Source organism: Rhinopithecus bieti, unplaced genomic scaffold (assembly GCF_001698545.2).
Source record: "Rhinopithecus bieti isolate Rb0 unplaced genomic scaffold, ASM169854v2 scaffold_23405, whole genome shotgun sequence".
Taxonomy (NCBI): Eukaryota; Metazoa; Chordata; class Mammalia; order Primates; family Cercopithecidae; genus Rhinopithecus; species Rhinopithecus bieti.
The window spans coordinates 820,478-837,886 of NW_016811519.1; the positions used below are offsets into that span (position 1 = coordinate 820,478).

Below are 17,409 nucleotides of genomic sequence, written 5' to 3' on the forward strand. Positions count from 1 at the left end.
TGTGCCACTGCACTCCAGCCTGGGTGACAAAGCGAGACTCTGTCTCAAAAATAAATAAATACATAAATAAAATAAATAAGCCTGTGGTCTGTTTTGAGGGAAAAGTAACATAACTCTGATAATTAGTTATGATAGTAACTATGATAGTTAAAAGTATGTCATTTTAAAGATTTCCCAAACCACTAAATTTGTTTTACGAATTGATTTTATTTGAAATTATATAATGTAGTCAACTATATATGGAAGTTTGTTCTTGTTTCTTTGTCAGTAACCTTACCAGTTTTATAATGAAGTTTTCAGTGGAATTAAATAACTTGAAAGCAGTCAGTTACAAAAGGTAGTTTTGATCGAGTAGTTTTATATGTAAATTTACAAGTTTTGGAGAACCCCAAACTCGTTCTCCATCGGAATTAAGAGGGCCTGTGGTAGACAGCCATGAATCATAAAATAAGCCTGGCGAGTTCTGTTGTTAAGGGGCATAGCATTAATTTTGCAGTCTTAAAATTACACTTCTTGATTTCTGAATGTCTCTTATTTGCGTGCACTGACAAAATTCTATTTGTTTACTTTTATTTTAATGCTAATAAAATAGATTATAAAGTAAGCTGGAACTTTGTTGTTTTAACCTCCATCCTGTCAAGGCAAATGTAATTTCTTCTCTTATACTCTTCACGTTTAAATATTTTTTTCTCACCTATCGCCACATTTAATATAAGGTTATTTGAACTTATATATACCATGGTAATGGTTACTGAAAGTAAATGAAAACAATGTGGCCACTGTGCTCTATGATGATACAAGGGAAAGAAAACTGCACTTCTATAAGTATAACATGAGAAAACTATTAAAGTGTATATGTGTGTGTATGTGTGTATAGATATGTAGATATAGACATATCCTGTATTTATGAAGAGGTTTTCCTATTAAGAAATTGTTATTATAGAGATTTAGATGTACTTAATTTGTCTTTTGTTTCTTCCATTCATTTATTTAACACAGATGCTTAAAATTTTAAAACTTTCCTGTATATCAAATATTAAATTACATTGTTAATCTTTTCTTTAGGGAAAATTACCAATATCCTAAAACACATTTTGTATCTTTGTAATTGATAATAAATTTTATATCAATTAATTTCTTATACAGTGGCCAGGCACAGTGCCTCATACTTGTAATCCCAATACTTTGGGAGGCTGAGGCAGAATGGCTTGAGCCCAGGAGTTTGAGACAGCCTGGGTAACATAGTGAGACCTCGTCCCTAGAAAGAAAAAAAAAAGTGTAAGGAGAAGTGGGGCCAAGCACAATGGCTGACTCCTATAATTCCAACACTCTGGGAAGCTGAGGTGAGAAGATCGCTTGAGCTCAGGAGTTCAAGACCAGCCTGGATGACATGGCGGGACCTCATGTCTACTAAAAGTCAAAAAAAAAAGTGCATCCCTGTGGTCCTAGTGACACAGGAGGCTGAGCCCAGGTGTTCAAGGTTGCAGTGACCTGCACCACTGCATTCCAGGCTGGGTGACGGAGCAAGACCCTGTCTCAAAAGCTTAAGAGTACTGGATCAGCTGGGCGCAGTGGCTCACCCCTGTAATCCCAGCACTTTGGGAGGCTGAGGTGGGCGGGTCACCTGAGGTCAGGAGTTGGAGACTAGCCTGGCCAATATGGTGAAACCCTGTCTTTACTAAAAATACAAAAATTAGCCAGACGTGGTAGCAGGTACCTGGAATCCCAGCTACTTGGGAGGCTGAGGCAGGAGAATTGCTTGAACCTGGGAGGCAGAGGTTGCAGTGAACCAAAATCATGCCATTGCACTACAGCCTGGCAACAGAGTGAGACTCCATTTCAAAAAAAAAAAAAAAGGACTGGATCAATTTTTTTAATGTAACATGAATAAATCACTTTTACAATACAAGTACGTACTTACTTTTAAACTCTTGAATATACAATTTTTAAATGTAACATTGCCTTAAATTTAGCTAAATGATCAGAAACTATTGACTAAGTATACTTGTATATTTTATAACTAAAACTCTTCATTTATTAGCCTGTATGTCTTCATAGAAAAACCCATAAGATGCAAAATTAGTAGTAGTATTTTTAATGTCAACCTAATTGTAGACCTTTGTATGAATCTATAAATTGTTCAGATTTTGATGTACCATTACACAATAATGATGCTGAAAATTTACCAAACTCAATAAGAAAAACAGAAACCATCCTTTGTAGACTTACCCCATATTTGCACAGTTGACAAAAGCTCTATAAATTTTCCTAGCACCTGCTCATTTCAATTTATAAGCTATTAATTAATCTTGAGACAGGATCTCACTCTGTCACCCAGGCTGGAGTGTAATGGTGTGATCACAGCTCACTGCAGCTTCAACCTCCTGGGCCCAAGGGATCCTCCCATCTCAGCTCCTCGGATTGCAGGAATTACAGGTGCACACCACCATGCCCAGCTAATTTTATTTTTTTGTAGAAACAGTCTCATGTTGCCCAGGTTGGTCTCAAACTCCTGGGCTGAAGCAGTTCTCCCACCTCGACCTCCCAAAGTGCTGGGATTAGAGGTGTAAGCCACCATGACCAGCCTATAAACTATTAATTTAATACAAATCAAAATACTCCACCCCAGCTTTATATAGCAGGAGAGGAGAGAACTAACATTTTAGCACTTGTTAAAATGACATATCCACACATATGTCAAGCATTTCTAGGAGATGTACATTCATCATCATCATTCCTTTTTTTTTTTTTTTTTTTTTTTTTTTGGTTTAACGACAGAGTCTCACTCTGTCCCTAGGCTGCGAGTGCAGTGTGCAATCTCAGCTCACTGGCAACCTCCACCTCCCGGGTTCAAGCGATTCTCCTGCCTCAGCCTCCCAAGTAGCTGGGACTATAGGCACGTGCCACCACGCCCAGCTAATTTTTGTGTTTTTAGTAGAGATGGGGTTTCTCCATGTTGGCCAGGATGATCTCGATCTCTTGACCTCGTGATCCACCTTCCTTGACCTCCCAAAGTGCTGGGATTACAGACGTGAGCCACTGCGCCCGGCCTTCATTATCATCATCATAACAGCTCTATATGTTAATTACCTACCTTGTGCCAGTCATTATCACTAATCCTTACTACACCTTTGCTAGCTATTAGACCCATTTTACAAATAAGGAAATGGAGACTTAGGAACATTGGGAACCTTGCAATCACACTGTAGACCTTGGTCTGTTCAATTCCAGAGGCCAAGGACATCTCACTACACCATGGAGCCTGCTGTTCAACTAGAGGAGAAAAATCACAACAAATCTGCTGTTAGAACTATGTTGATAACTCAAAAAGCAATAATTCAGTCAAATGTGTTCTCTACTATGTTGCCATTAAACCAGACTGTATGTCCCGCAAAAGCTGTAGCTGTGCTCTAAAATTGTTTGGCCCTTGAGCATAAGAAGGAATCAATAAATGAATAAATATTGGAGAAGAGGAGAAAGCAGTGCTGAAGATCCCTAGGCTGTACTCCTCTAATCTATTAATAGGTTTTGCCACTGCATATTCTGGGCACTTTGTTTTAGGGCTTAGTTTTAAATAGTAAAAGGAGAGACTTATACCAATAATCCCTAAGATGTCTTCTGACTTTAAGTGCTTTTATTTACTTATTTACCCCTTTTTTAATATAAAAAAAAGTAGAGATGAGGATCTCTCTATGTGGCCCAGGCTGGTCTCAAACTCCTGACCTCAATGGATCCTCCTTCCTTGGCCTCCCAAGGTGCTGGGATAACAGGTGTGAGCCACTGTGCCTGATCTAAATGGTTTTAAATTATACAGATCAATGAAATGTCCAGGTCCTTTAATAGAATTCAGAGATCCTAGCTGGGCGCAGTGGTGCACATGTGTAATTTCAGCACTTTGGGAGGCCAAGGTGGGTGGATCACGAGGTCAGGAGATCGAGACCATCCTGGCCAACGTGGTGAAACCTCTGTCTCTACTAAAAATACAAAATTAGCTGAGCGTGACTGTGGGTGCCTGTAATCCCAGCTACTCAGGAGGCTGAGGCAGGAGACTCTCTTGAACCCAGGAGGTGGAGGTTGCAGTGAGCCGAGATGGCGCCACTGCACTCCAGCCTGGACGACAGAGCAAGACTCTGTCTCAAAAAAAAAAAAAAAATCCTTTAGCAAGTTTTTAGAAAGCAGATTGGACCTAGAAATCATATTCTTGAACCATGTTGCTGTGCTTGTAGATCCAGGCAATGTTTAACATTACAGGACAGCATCTAGCCTCATACCTTGAATATATGATAGGAATTTAATAAATATTCTGGCTGGGGGCAGTGGCTCATGCCTATAATCCCAGCACTTTGGGAGGCTGAGGTGGGCGGATCACTTGAGGTCAGGAGTTTGCAACATGGTGAAACACCGTCTCTACTAAAAACAAACAAACAAAAAAAAATAGAAAACTTAGCCGGGTGTGGTGGTGCATGCCTGTAATCCCAGCTACTTGGGAGGCTGAGGCCAGAGAATCGCTTGGGTGGCAGAGGTTGCAGTGAGCAGAGATTGCACCACTGCACTCCAGCCTGGGCAGTAGAGCAAGACTCTATCTCATAAATAAATAAATAATCAAATCACTGATGTACCTTTTTTTTTTTCTGAGAAAGGGTCTGGTTCTGTTGCCCGGACTGGAGTGCAGTGGCATGATCTCAGCTCACTGCAACCTCTGCCTCCCAGGATCAAGCCATCCTCCCAGCTCAGCCCGACTATTTTTGTAATTTTTGTAGAGATGGAGTTTCACCATGTTGCCCAGGCTGGCCTTGAACTCTTGAGCTCAAGTGATCCATCCACCCCACCTCACAAAAGTGCTGGGATTACAAGCATGAGGCACCATCCCCAGCCTTCACTGATGTGCTCTTTTCAGCTACTGATAGACTCTAACTCTTCTATCCATCCTAGGCAAATAGGTTAACCAAGCCTGAAGTAATTTTTAAAGTAATTTAATAACAACAATCTCTAGACTATTACCACACTGTATTGAGCTTATATTTTAGTAAAGATCAATAGAAGTTCATGATAGATTGCTTTTATAAACAACCAAGTAAAACAAAGAGATTTACTAACAGCTTCTTCCGAATAATCTGATCCTTCTAAGAATAAGCTAAGCTCATTCATTGACATCTTAATTGATTAATTGCTATTAAGCTACTTTTACCAGAGTAGATACATTAATAAATGATAACCTGGTAATGAAATAGACGAAAGTAGCCATCTAGTATTTTCTCCCTTGGGAGACTGTTTCATCAAATACACTATATTGCAAAACTTCCTCCTTAAAAATAAAATGTGATTTTGCAATCACTTCTTGGTTTCCTTCCTATTTGTGGCTACTGCTTAATGTCATACCCACAGGAACATTTTCGCAAGCTCACTTCTCTACCAAAAAACACAATTTGGACCACCTTATCCGCCAATAATTAATTTTAGCATAAAGCGATTGAGGAGAAAAATCCTCAAGTGTATTTTGAAATTAAACATTTGTGATGGGGCGAAGTGGGGGAGTTGCTACTTAGAATTATTTTGTCCTACTGCTCCATTTCCATACTTCATTATAATTATTTTGCAACTATATGGCTGCTTCTTTTTAAAGCTGCCCTCAAAGTAATATTCTGAGCATAATGCATTTTTATTTATGTTAAATAAAACTAAATGTATGATAACCAAAATAATCTCAAAAGGTTGGCATTAGCCGAGTCAGCCAAATGCAATTTAAGAAAGATAATTCAAGCTGGGTGTAGTGGCTCATGCCTGTAATCCCAGCACTTTGGGAGGATTACTTGAGCCAGGAGTTCAAGACCAGCCTGGGCAGCATAGTGAGACCCCCATCTCAAAATTTTTTTTTAAAGAAAGATAATTGATAAGAAAACATTGAAGAAATATACAGTTATTTTTTAAAAAGATATATTTAGATTATACTGCATATTTAATTTTGTAAATATATTTTCCAGTCTGATTATTTGTTTTTATAAATTTTAATTTCAATTTTTTTGTTTTAGAGATGGGGGTCTTGCTGTGTGCCCAGGCTGCAGCACAGTTAGTATTCATAGGCGCAATCATAGCACACTACAGCGTCAAACTCCTGGACTCAAGCTTTTTTATTTCTTCTTTTCTGAGTTTTTTTAAGTAATACATTGATCGACATTTCTGTGTCCCAAACTAAACTACAGACTCCCTAAAAGCAGAGACTGTTCTTGATCATATTAGCACATACTGTAGTATAGTATATGTTGTGGAATCAAGCTAGTTTTATTAATAGAAAGTTGTAATTTCCTACTTTACAACATAGTGCTTTCCTAGAAAACAAGCTGAAAGTTAAATGTGCAAAAGTCAAATGATTGACTTACACATTATAAATGGGATTCTTTTTCCAGAGTAATTACTGTATATCTGTCTTTGGGCATAGGCATTAGCAATGTATTTCTAGCCATTTTACATTTGTTTCTTAATTTATTTTTCTTCATAATTGAGCACACAGTGCATAGACTAATCTTCTGATTGAAGCTAAATAGTCTTACCTGATTTGCATTTTTGTTTTAATTGTCCGACTTTATCCAACTTTGTATTGTTTATGAGATCTATCCATCTTATCACTGTGTAATTTTCCCTTCTTCATTTTATTAACTGATAGCACAGTGCAATAAAATGTCAAATATTTAAAGTTCAATAAAATATTCAACTCCCCAACACTGCTATATAGGCACGCACATGTGTGCACACAGATACAGGACCATCACCACAAACAACAACAAAAATAACAACTCAAAATGTTGCCAGACACTTGGGTGGCTCAAAATGTTTATCAGTTAATGTGTCCAAGTTAAATCAAGATGATGACAATTTAAGAACTTTCAGTACATAATGTATAGTGGGGAAGAAGGATGGCATTGAAACATACAAAAGCTGAAAAACAGCTGCATTTTGAATCAGAATTTTAGAATCTTGGAAATTATTTTATTTTACTTATCTGTCTTCTCTACTAAACTAAGTTGAGGCCACAACTCGAATTATACTCATCTTTATGTTCCTCATATTTTGCATACCTAACAACATACTAGGAACTTGAGAATTAGTTGAATTATTCAAGGTCTCATGGATAGTTAGATAGGCCAGAAAACTGTTCATAAAAGTTACAGGCCAATAAAGCATAGACATATAGTCTTTGACATTGGTCCCTTCATTCTAGCATTTGCTATAACCTGTTTGCAGTTGCCTTAGACCCCAAATAGCCAAAGCAATCTTGAGCAAAAAGAACAAAGCTAGAGACATCACACTACCTGATGTCAAAATACACTGCAAAGCTGTAGTAATCCAAACAGCATAATACTAGCATTTGAAAAAACATGGACTAATGGAACAGAATAGAGAGCCCAGAAATACATCTACAAGTATATGTTCAAATGATTCTCATCCAAGGTGCCAAAAACACAGAACAGGGAAAGGACATCTCTCTAATAAATGCTGTTGAGAAAACGGGATATCCTACGCGGAAGAATGAAACTGGACCCTTATGTCAAACCACATACAAAAACCAATTCAAAATGAATTAAGGACTTATATGTAACACCAGAAATTGAAAACTACTAGAAGAAAACATGAGGAAAAGGCTTCTTGACATTAGTCTTGGCAAAGATTTTTTTGAATAGAACCCGAAAAGAACAAGCAACAAAAGCAAAAATAAATAGGATTGCATCAAACTAAAAAGCTTCTTTACAGAAAAGGAAACAGTCAACAGAGTGAAGAAACAACCTATAGAATGGGAGAAAAATACTCATGAACCATAAATCTGAGAATGGCTTAATATCCAAAATATATAAGGAACTCAACTCAATAGCAAAAAAAAAAAAAAAAAAAAAAAAAACATGATTAAACAATGGGCTATGGACATGAATAGACATTTCTCAAAAAAAGACACAGTAATGGCCAACAGGTATATGGAAAAAATGCTCAACATCACTAATTATCAGGGAAATGAAAAATTAAAACCACAATGAGGTATCAACTCAGACCTGTTAGAATATTTATTATCAAAAAGATAAAAGATAAGTGTTGGTGAGAATGTAGAGAAAAGGGAACCATTGTACACTGTGGATGGAAATGTATAGCCATTATGGAAAACAGTATGGAGTTTCCTCAAAAAAAACAACACTACGAATAATCATATGATCCAGCAAACCAACTTTTGGATATATATCAAAAAGAAATGAATCACTATGTCAAGGAGTTATCTGCACTCCCATATTCATTGCAGCATTAGTCCCAATAGCCAAGATATGTAGAATCAACCTAAGTGTCAATCAACAGATGAATGGATAAATAGCACACACGCACGCACACACACAATGCTGTTCTGCCTTTAAAAAGAGGGAAATCCTGTTATTTGTGACTACATGGATGAACCCAAAGGATATTAAGCTAAGTGGAATGAACCAGGCACAGATAGACAAATACTACATGATGTCAATTATATGTGGAATCTAAAAAAGTCAGACTCATAGAAGTACAGGGTAGAATAGTGGTTACGAGGGATTGGAGGGGACAGGGTAGGGCAATAGAGAGATGTTGATCAAAGAATACAAAGTTTCAGTTAAACAGGAAGAATAAGTTCTAGAGATCTATTGTGTAGTATGATGACTATTAATAATAATAATATAGGCCGGGCGCGGTGGCTCAAGCCTGTAATCCCAGCACTTTGGGAGGCCGAGGCGGGTGGATCACGAGGTCAGGAGATCGAGACCATCCTGGCTAACATGGTGAAACCCTGTCTCTACTACAAATACAAAAAACTAGCCAGGTGTGGTGGCAGGCGCCTGTAGTCCCAGCTACTCGGAGGCTGAGGCGGGAGAATGGCGTGAACCCGGGAGGCAGAGCTTGCAGTGAGCCGAGATCGCGCCACTGCACTCCAGCCTGGGCGACAGAGCGAGACTCCGTCTCAAAAAAATAAAAAATAAAAAAAAATAAAATAATAATAATAATAATAATATATACTTGAAAACTGCTAAGAGGCCAGGCATGATGGCTCACGGCTTATAATCTTAGCACTTTGGGAGGCTGAGGCGGGCGAATCACTTGAGATTAGGTGTTTCAGACCAGCCTAGCCAACATGGTGAAACCCTGTCACTACTAAAAATACAAAAATTAGCCAGGCGTGGTGGCGCACAACTGTGGTACCATCTACTCGGGAGACTGAGGCAGGAGAATCACTTGAACCCAGGAGGTAGAGGTTGCAGTGAGCAGAGATGGGGCCATTGCATTCCAGCCTGGGTGACAAAGTGAGTGAGACTTCCAACTCCAAAAAAAAGAGAAAGAGAATTTCTAGGAGAGTAGATCTTAAATATTTTTATTACCAAAAAAAAAATTGAGGTGATAGATATATTCATTAGCTTGATTTAATCATTCACAAGATGTGTGTAGCTATGTATATCAAAACATTACATTGTACACAATAAATATATACAATTTTAATTTGTCAATTATACCTTAGTAAAGCTGAAATATAAAAGAAGTTATGTTGCCTTGTCTTACCCGGCAAAGCTCAATTGGAATAAACTTTCTTTTCCCTTCTCCAGCAACTGAAAAACCATAATCACTGTCTCATGTAGCTCATTTTATTACTGTACAGAAGACCAATTGTGAAAATATTATAACGTAAAAAATGTAATTTCCAGTGACATTTCATGAAATTTTTGTAGTGTTTCCTTCTTATTCATTAGTAATTCACTTACATTGTTCTAAATTCTCTTACTTTTGAAGCCATCTTTTACCATATGCTTTCCAGAAGAACAGTAAAGTTGTAGTTAAAAAATAACATAAGGCAGGGTGTGGTGGCTCACACCTGTAATCCCAGGCATGGATTTAGGAGGCCAAGGTGGGCAGATAACCAGAGGTCAGGAGTTCGAGACCAGCCTATCCAACATGATGAAGACCTGTCTCTACTAAAAATACAAAAAAAGTTAGCTGAGGTGGGGGTGGGTGCCTGTAATCCCAGCTACTTGGGAGACTGAGTCAGGAGAAGCACTTGAACCCAGGAGGCAGAGGTTGCAGTGAGCCAAGATCATGCCACTGTACTCCATCCTGGGTAACAGAGCAAGCCTCCATCTCAAAAAAAAAAATAATTAAATTAAAAAGAATTATAAAATTTAAGATGAATTTTAAATGTTAAGCTTCTAATAAATTTAATCGTTGTGATATTATATTTTCTTATAGTGGCAGAAATCTGAAGCTATCATGGAACAATTGAAGTCTTTTCAAATAATTGCTCATCTAAAGCGTCTACAGGAAGAAATTAATGAGGTAAAAATTTGGTCCAATAGGATAACTGAAAAACAGGATATACTGAACAACAATCTGACAACGCTTTCTCAAGATGTTACAAAAGTAGACCAAAGTACAACTTCCATGGCAAAAGATGTTGGTCTCAAGATTACAACTGTAAAAACAGATATACGACGGATTTCAGGTTTAGTAACTGATGTAATATCATTGACAGATTCTGTGCAAGAACTAGAAAATAAAATAGAAAAAGTAGAAAAAAATACAGTAAAAAATATAGGTGATCTTCTTTCAAGTAGTATTGATCGAACAGCAACACTCCGAAAGACAGCATCTGAAAATTCACAAAGAATTAACTCTGTTAAGAAGACACTAACTGAACTCAAGAGTGGCTTCGACAAACATACAGATAGATTTCTAAGCTTAGAAAGTGACAGAGCCAAAGTTCTGAAGACAGTGACTTTTGCAAATGATCTAAAACCAAAGGTGTATAATCTAAAGAAGGACTTTTCCCGTTTAGAACCATTAGTAAATGATTTAACACTACGCATTGGGAGATTGGTTACCGACTTACTACAAAGAGAGAAAGAAATTGCTTTCTTAAATGAAAAAATATCTAATTTAACAATAGTCCAAGCTGAGATTAAGGATATTAAAGATGAAATAGCACACATTTCAGATATGAATTAGTCTGACATTGGCATTAGACTAAGGTAATGTTTTAATGGGACCTCTCGTGAGAAGACTGGTAAATCAGAAATAATGATATTTTGGAGTAAAAGTCATTTTATATTTAATCCTATTTTGTACAGTAAAAATAAAACTTTTAAACAAGTTGGTTTTCCAAAATAAATATGCTAAAACCTATTTTGGCAACTTTATATAGCAAGAACTTTACCCATCCTTCTGACATACATGTTGTTACACACACACACACACACACACACACACACGTAGGAGAAGCAGAATCTGCTAGTAGCATGGGGAGATCTCGAAGGGACAGGATCTGAATCCCCACTTGCCCTCTCTGGCTGCCAGGGAGCCCAGTATGTGTATTTGGGGACCTAACTGAAGAACTACCCCTCAGGGGACAGGGCTGCAGCATTCGTTATCCAGTTAGTGGAAGAGAAACTAGAAAGGTCACGGCCACTGAGCGGCAGGGAGGAAAAGATAAAGTAAGACTTTCTGGGTCCTTCATGGCTTTAGGAAACAAGGAAAGGAATAGTAGTGTCTCGGTCTATTTGGGCTGGTATATAACAGTATAGCAAGAACTTTAGGTAGCCTGTAACTAACAAATTTATTTCTCACTGTTCTAGAGGCTGGAAAGTCTGAGATCAAGGTGCTGGCAGCTTCGGTGTCTGGTGTGGGCCCACTTCCTGGTTCATAGATAGCACCTTCTAGCTGTGTCCTTGCATGGTGGAAGGGGCAAGCAGCAATCTGGGGCCTCTTTTATAGGGGCACTAATCCTGTCCATGAAGACTCCTCCTACCTTATGACCTAATTCCCTCCCAAATGTCTCACTTTGGATTTCAACCTATGAATTTTGGGGAGACACATTCAGGCCATAGCAAGTATGTTACTTAATAAAAGGGGTTGGAAAGTGGCTTCTAGAGCAAGGGTTGTAGGGGAGGGTGTAGACTGAAGGGGGCTTGCCAAGCCTCAGACAGAGACTCTGCCTCAAAGCAACACAATTCGTGTTATGATGATGTGACCAGAAGTAGCCAAAGCAACTAGAGAAGGAGGCTATAAAGTCCGGGCTCCGTGCCTCACGCCTGTAATCCTAGCACTTTGGGAGGCCGAGACAGGTGTATCACCTGAGGTCAGGAGTTTGAAACCAGCCTGGCCAACATGGTGAAACCACGTCTCTATTAAAAATACAAAATTAGTCGGGCAAGGTGGTGGGCACCTGTAATCCCAGTTACTTGGGAAGCTGAGGCAGGAGAATCGCTTGAACTCGGGAGGCAAATGTTGCAGTGATCAGAGATTGTGCCATTGCACTCCAGCCAGGGAGACTGGGAGACAGAGCAAGACTACATCTCAAAAAAAAAAAAAAAAAAAGGAGGCTCTAACAGCATTGGCAATTCCAATTACATAAAACTTTAGAAAATACAAAGTAATCTAAAGTGACAGAAAGTAGATCAGTGGTTGCCTGTTGCATTAGGATTCTCCAGAGAAACAGAGTCAATAGGATGGATGGATAGACAGATGATTGATAGGTAGGTAGGTGAGTGGTGGATGGATGGGTGGATAGATGATGATAGATAGATGATGGTGATAGATAGATGACTGATAAGATAGATGATGGATGGATGGATAGATAGATAGATAGATAGATAGATAGATAGATAGATTCTAGGAATTGGCTCACATGATTATGGAGGCCAAGAATCCAACAATCTTTCATCTGCAAACTGGAGAACTAGGAAAGCCAGTGGTTTAATTCAGAGTCTGAAGGCCTGACAACCAAAGGAAGTGATGGCGTAAGTCCTGGTGCAAGACCAAAGGCCCAAAACCAGGAACACTGATGTCTGAGGGCAGGAGAAGATGGATGTCCCAGCTCAAAGAGTAGCAAATTCACCCTTCTGCCTTTTTGTTCTATCCAGGCCCTCAATGGATGGGATGATGCTCTCCCACATTAATGAGAGTGATCTTTATGCAGTCTACCAAGTCAAATGCTAATCTCTTCTGGAAACACTGTCATAGACACACTGAGAAATAATGTTTTACCGGCTATCTGGGCATCCCTTAGCCCAGGCAGGTTGAAACATAAAATTATGTATCACAATTGGAGATAGAGATGGAGACAGGTATAGATTACAAAGAGCCACAAGGAAAAGGAGTGAAGGATGTTTTTTATCATCATTGTGATAGATATATGTCAAAACTCATCAAAGTGTATACTTTTAAATTTTATTTATTTTATTTTTGAGATAGGTTTTCACTCTGTCACCCAGACTGGAGTACAGTGGTGTGATCATGGCTCACAGCAGCCTCGACCTCCTGGACTCAAATGATCCTTCCACCTCAGCTTCCTGAGTAGCTGGGACTACAGTCGCAAGCCACCATGCCTGGCTAATTTCTTTCTTTCTTTTTTTTTTTTTTTTTTTTTTTTTTGGTGGAGATGGGATCTCCCTATGTTGCCCAGGCTGGTCTTGAACTCCTGGGTTTAAGTGATTCTTCTGCTTTGGCCTCCCAGAGTTCTGGCATTACAGTATACACTTGAAATATTTGTGTTTATATGTGTAATAGCTCATCAATAAATGTTATTAAGTACAATATAATAACCTAAAGTAAACCCACACAGCATTAGCCCCAGTTTCAAATGCCTAGCATGAAGAATACCCAGATCCACAGAGCTGGTCACCTCAAAAATAAGAGTTTATAAATTCTGTGTGTTTGTTCTTGTTTTGAGACAGGGTCTCATTTTGTCTCCCAGCTGGAGTGCAGTGGCGTGATCATGCCTCACTGCAGCCTCTTGCCTTCTGACCTCAAGCAATCCTCCCACTCAGCCTCCTGAGTAGCTAGGACTACATGAATTCACTACCAACCACAACTACTTTTTTGATTTTTTTTTTTTTTTTTTTTTTTTTTTTTTTTTTTTTTGTAGAGGTGAAGTCTGCCTATACTGCCCAGAGTGGTCTCGAACTCCTGAGGTCAAGCAGTCCTCCTGCCTTGGCCTCCCAAAATGCTGGGATCACAAGTGTCAGCCACTGTGCCTGGGGAGTTTATGAATTCTTTTTTTTTTTTTTTTTTTTTTTTGAGACCGATCCTTCCTCTGTCGCCCAGGCTGGAGTGCAGTGGTGCGATCTCGGCTCACTACAAGCTCTGCCGCCTGGGTTCAAGCCATTCTCCTGCCTCAGCCTCCTGAGTAGCTGGGACTACAGGTGCCCGCCACCACGCCCGGCAAATTTTTTTTTTTTTTTGGTATTTTTAGTGGAGACGGGCTTTCACTATGTTAGCCAGGATGGTCTCTATCTCCTGACCTCATGATCCGCCCACCTCGGCCTCCCAGAGTGCTGGGATCACAGGCATGAGCCACCATGCCTGGCCGAGTTTATGAATTCTTATACCAGAATGGCTCATCAGCAATCCTTGGGCTTTTTTGCCATGGAAAAGTTAACTATGTACTCAAACTTGGTTCACTTTCTCCAAGCTATTGACAGGAAATGTTCTGTCTTATTTGAAAAATTGATATCCAGGAACAGTGACTCACACCTGTAATCCCAGCATTTTTGGGAGGCTGAGGCAGGCAGATCACTTGAGCTCGGGAGTTTGAGACCAGCCTGGCCAACATGGTGAATCCCATCTCTACAAAAAAATTAGTCAGTGTGGTGTGCACCTGTAGTCTCAGTTAATGGGAAGGCTGAGGTGGGAGAATCACTTGAGCCCAGGAGGTAGAGTCTGCAGTGAGCTATGATCTGCACTCCAGCGTGGGCAACAGTGAGACCCTGTGTCAAGAAAAGCAAAGAAAGATTGAGTCATTATTACCGGAAACTTGTGTAGTATCAGTATTCTCCAGAGAAACAGAAGCAACAGGATGTAGAGGGAGAAAGAGAGAGAGAGGTTTAAGGAATTGGTTCACATGGATTATAGAGGATGGCAAATCTAAAATCAGCAAGGTGGGCCATTAGTCTGGATCCTCAGGGAAGAGCTGGTGTTGCAGTTCAAGTCTGAAGGCAGAATTCCTTCTTGCTTGGGTGGAAGTGGGGGGATCTACTCTTTTGTTCTATTCAGGCCTTCAACTGATTGAACGTGAATTGCCACTCACATTATGGAGGGCAATCGAGGTCCACTGATTAGAATGTTAATCTCATCCAAAAAAACACCCTCACAGCAACATCCAGTATAATGTTCAACCAAACGTCTGGACATCATGGCCCAGCCAACTGATGCATAAAATTAACTCTCACACCTTATCATTGTCTCATCCTTTTAAAGAAGGCTATGGGATATAGCTTACTTGTGAAATAGTTATCTCACCTATGGTCTGTCTCAGTTCCACCTCTGTCTAGTATTCAGACACTGAGGTTACAGGTACATCTAGAACAGGTTGAACAATGTTCCGTGTCCTACTACTCGTGCCCACTCACAGGCCCATGGCTCTGGTTCTGCCTCTGGATAAATAGCAGATAGTTTTACCCTTGGTTGTTTCATTCATTTGTTCAAAACCATTTATTAATATGTGTAGAACACCAGGGTAGGTGCTTCAGTGGATACATAGTGAGTGACTAGTAGCTATCATCAAGTGTTCCCTAATCTCACAGAACTTACAGTCAGTCATAATGGGTTAGTTAGGGCTTTGTTTTTTGTTTGTTTTTTTTTTGTTGTTGTTGTTGTTGTTGTTGTTGTTGTTGTTGTTGTTGAGATGGAGTCTCGCTCTGTCGCCCAGGCTGGAGTTCAGTGGTGCGATCTCGGCTCACTGCAACCTCCACCTCCCAGGTTCAAGCAATTTTCCTGCCTCAGCCTCCCTAGTAGCTGGGATTACAGGCACACACTGCCACGCCCAGCTCATTTTTTGTATTTCAGTAGAGATGGGGTTTCACTATGTTGATCAGGCTGGTCTAGAACTCCTGAACTCAGGCAATCCACCTGCCTTGGCCTCCCAAAGCACTGGGATTACAGGCGTGAGCCACCGCACCCAGCCAAGGGCTCTAGTTTTAAGAATCATCTCATGAAAAAAAAAAAAAAGAAAAAAAACAGGTGGGGCACAGTGGCTCACGCCTGTAATCCCAGCATTTCGGGAGGCAGAGGTGAGCAGATCACTTGAGTTCAGGAGTTCAAGACCAGCCTTGCCAACATGGCAAAACCCTATCTCTACTAAAAATACAAAAATTAGCCAGGTGCGGTGACAAATGCCTGTAATCCCAGCTACTCAGGAGGCTGAGGCAGGAGAATCACTTGAACCCGGGAGGCAGAGGTTGCAGGGAGTCAAGATTGCGTCACTGCACTCCAGCCTGAGTGACAAAGCAAGACTGCGTCTAAAAAACAACAACAACAACAACAACAACAAAGAAAAGGAAAGAAAAAAGGAGGCTTTCTTATGAGCATCTCACCGGCATCCCCCCAAAGAATTGTGGTATAACGCGTCCTCCTGGGATATGGAACGGACGGCCAGCGTCAGTAGAGGCACTTTCTCTTCCTCAGGGGCCATGTGGTCTCAGGAGTTGTTCCTCTTTCTCTGTAGACACACCTCACTCTGCCAACTTGCTTCCTCTGTGGGTCCCCATCGACCAAATGCCAAGCTTGAGAGGAAGTCTTAGGCCGGGCTAGGTGGCTCAGGCCTGTAATCCCAGCACTTTGGGAAGCTGAGGTGGACGGATCACCTAAGATCAGGAGTTCAAGACCAGCCTGACCAACGTAGAGAAACCCCATCTCTACTAAAAATACAAAATTAGCCAGGCATGGTGGCACATGCCTGTAATCTCAGCTACTAGAGAGGCTGAGGCAGGAGAATCGCTTGAACCCGGGAGGCGGAGCTTGTGGTGAGTCGAGATTATACCATTGCACTCCAGCCTGGGCAACAAAAGTGAAATTCCAGAGAGGAAGTCTTTTTTTTTTTTTTTTTTGAGACGAAGTCTAGCTCTGTTGCCCAGGCTGGGGTGCAGTGGCATGATCTCTGCTCACTGCAACCTCTGCCTCCCGTGTTCAAGCAATTCTCCTGCCTCAGCCTCCTGAGTAGCTGGGATTACAGATGCCCACCACCATACCTAAGCTAATTTTTGTATTTTTAGTAGAGATGGAGTTTCACTGTATTGGCCGGGCTGGTCTCAAACTACTGACCTCGTGATCTACCTGCCACGACCCCCCAAAGTGCTGGGATTACAAGTGTGAGCCACCACGCCCAGCCATAATCTTTCTTAAATGCATGTATAGTTCATATTCATTTAATGCTTAATATTAGAATTGTTTTGGTCTTTATTAGTTTGGTTATATTTTTGTGACCGGAAATATGTTGTAAGAACTTAACTCGTTTGTATCAACTAGCCTGTGGTAAAAAGTTTCATTATTTGTGATTTCACTTAACGTAACAGTTTCCAATAACCTATTAACATTAAGTAAAATAACATTTTACCATCAAACTTATCCATGAGTAAAAGTTGGGTNTCC

The 17,409-nt window shown here is 40.1% G+C and overlaps 1 protein-coding gene across 2 annotated transcripts in view; it reads left to right on the forward strand.

Annotated features, from left to right (window-relative positions):
• The window catches only part of IKBIP (IKBKB interacting protein), a 32,538-nt gene extending 21,369 nt beyond the window's left edge, over nucleotides 1-11,169 (forward strand). For both annotated transcript variants that reach the window (XM_017893960.1, XM_017893962.1), the window contains one exon: nucleotides 10,237-11,169. In XM_017893960.1, coding sequence (XP_017749449.1) covers nucleotides 10,237-10,992 — 756 coding nt within the window. In that variant the 3' untranslated portion in view covers nucleotides 10,993-11,169. The remainder of the gene's footprint in view (nucleotides 1-10,236) is intronic.
• The last annotated feature ends 6,240 nt before the right edge of the window (nucleotides 11,170-17,409 follow it).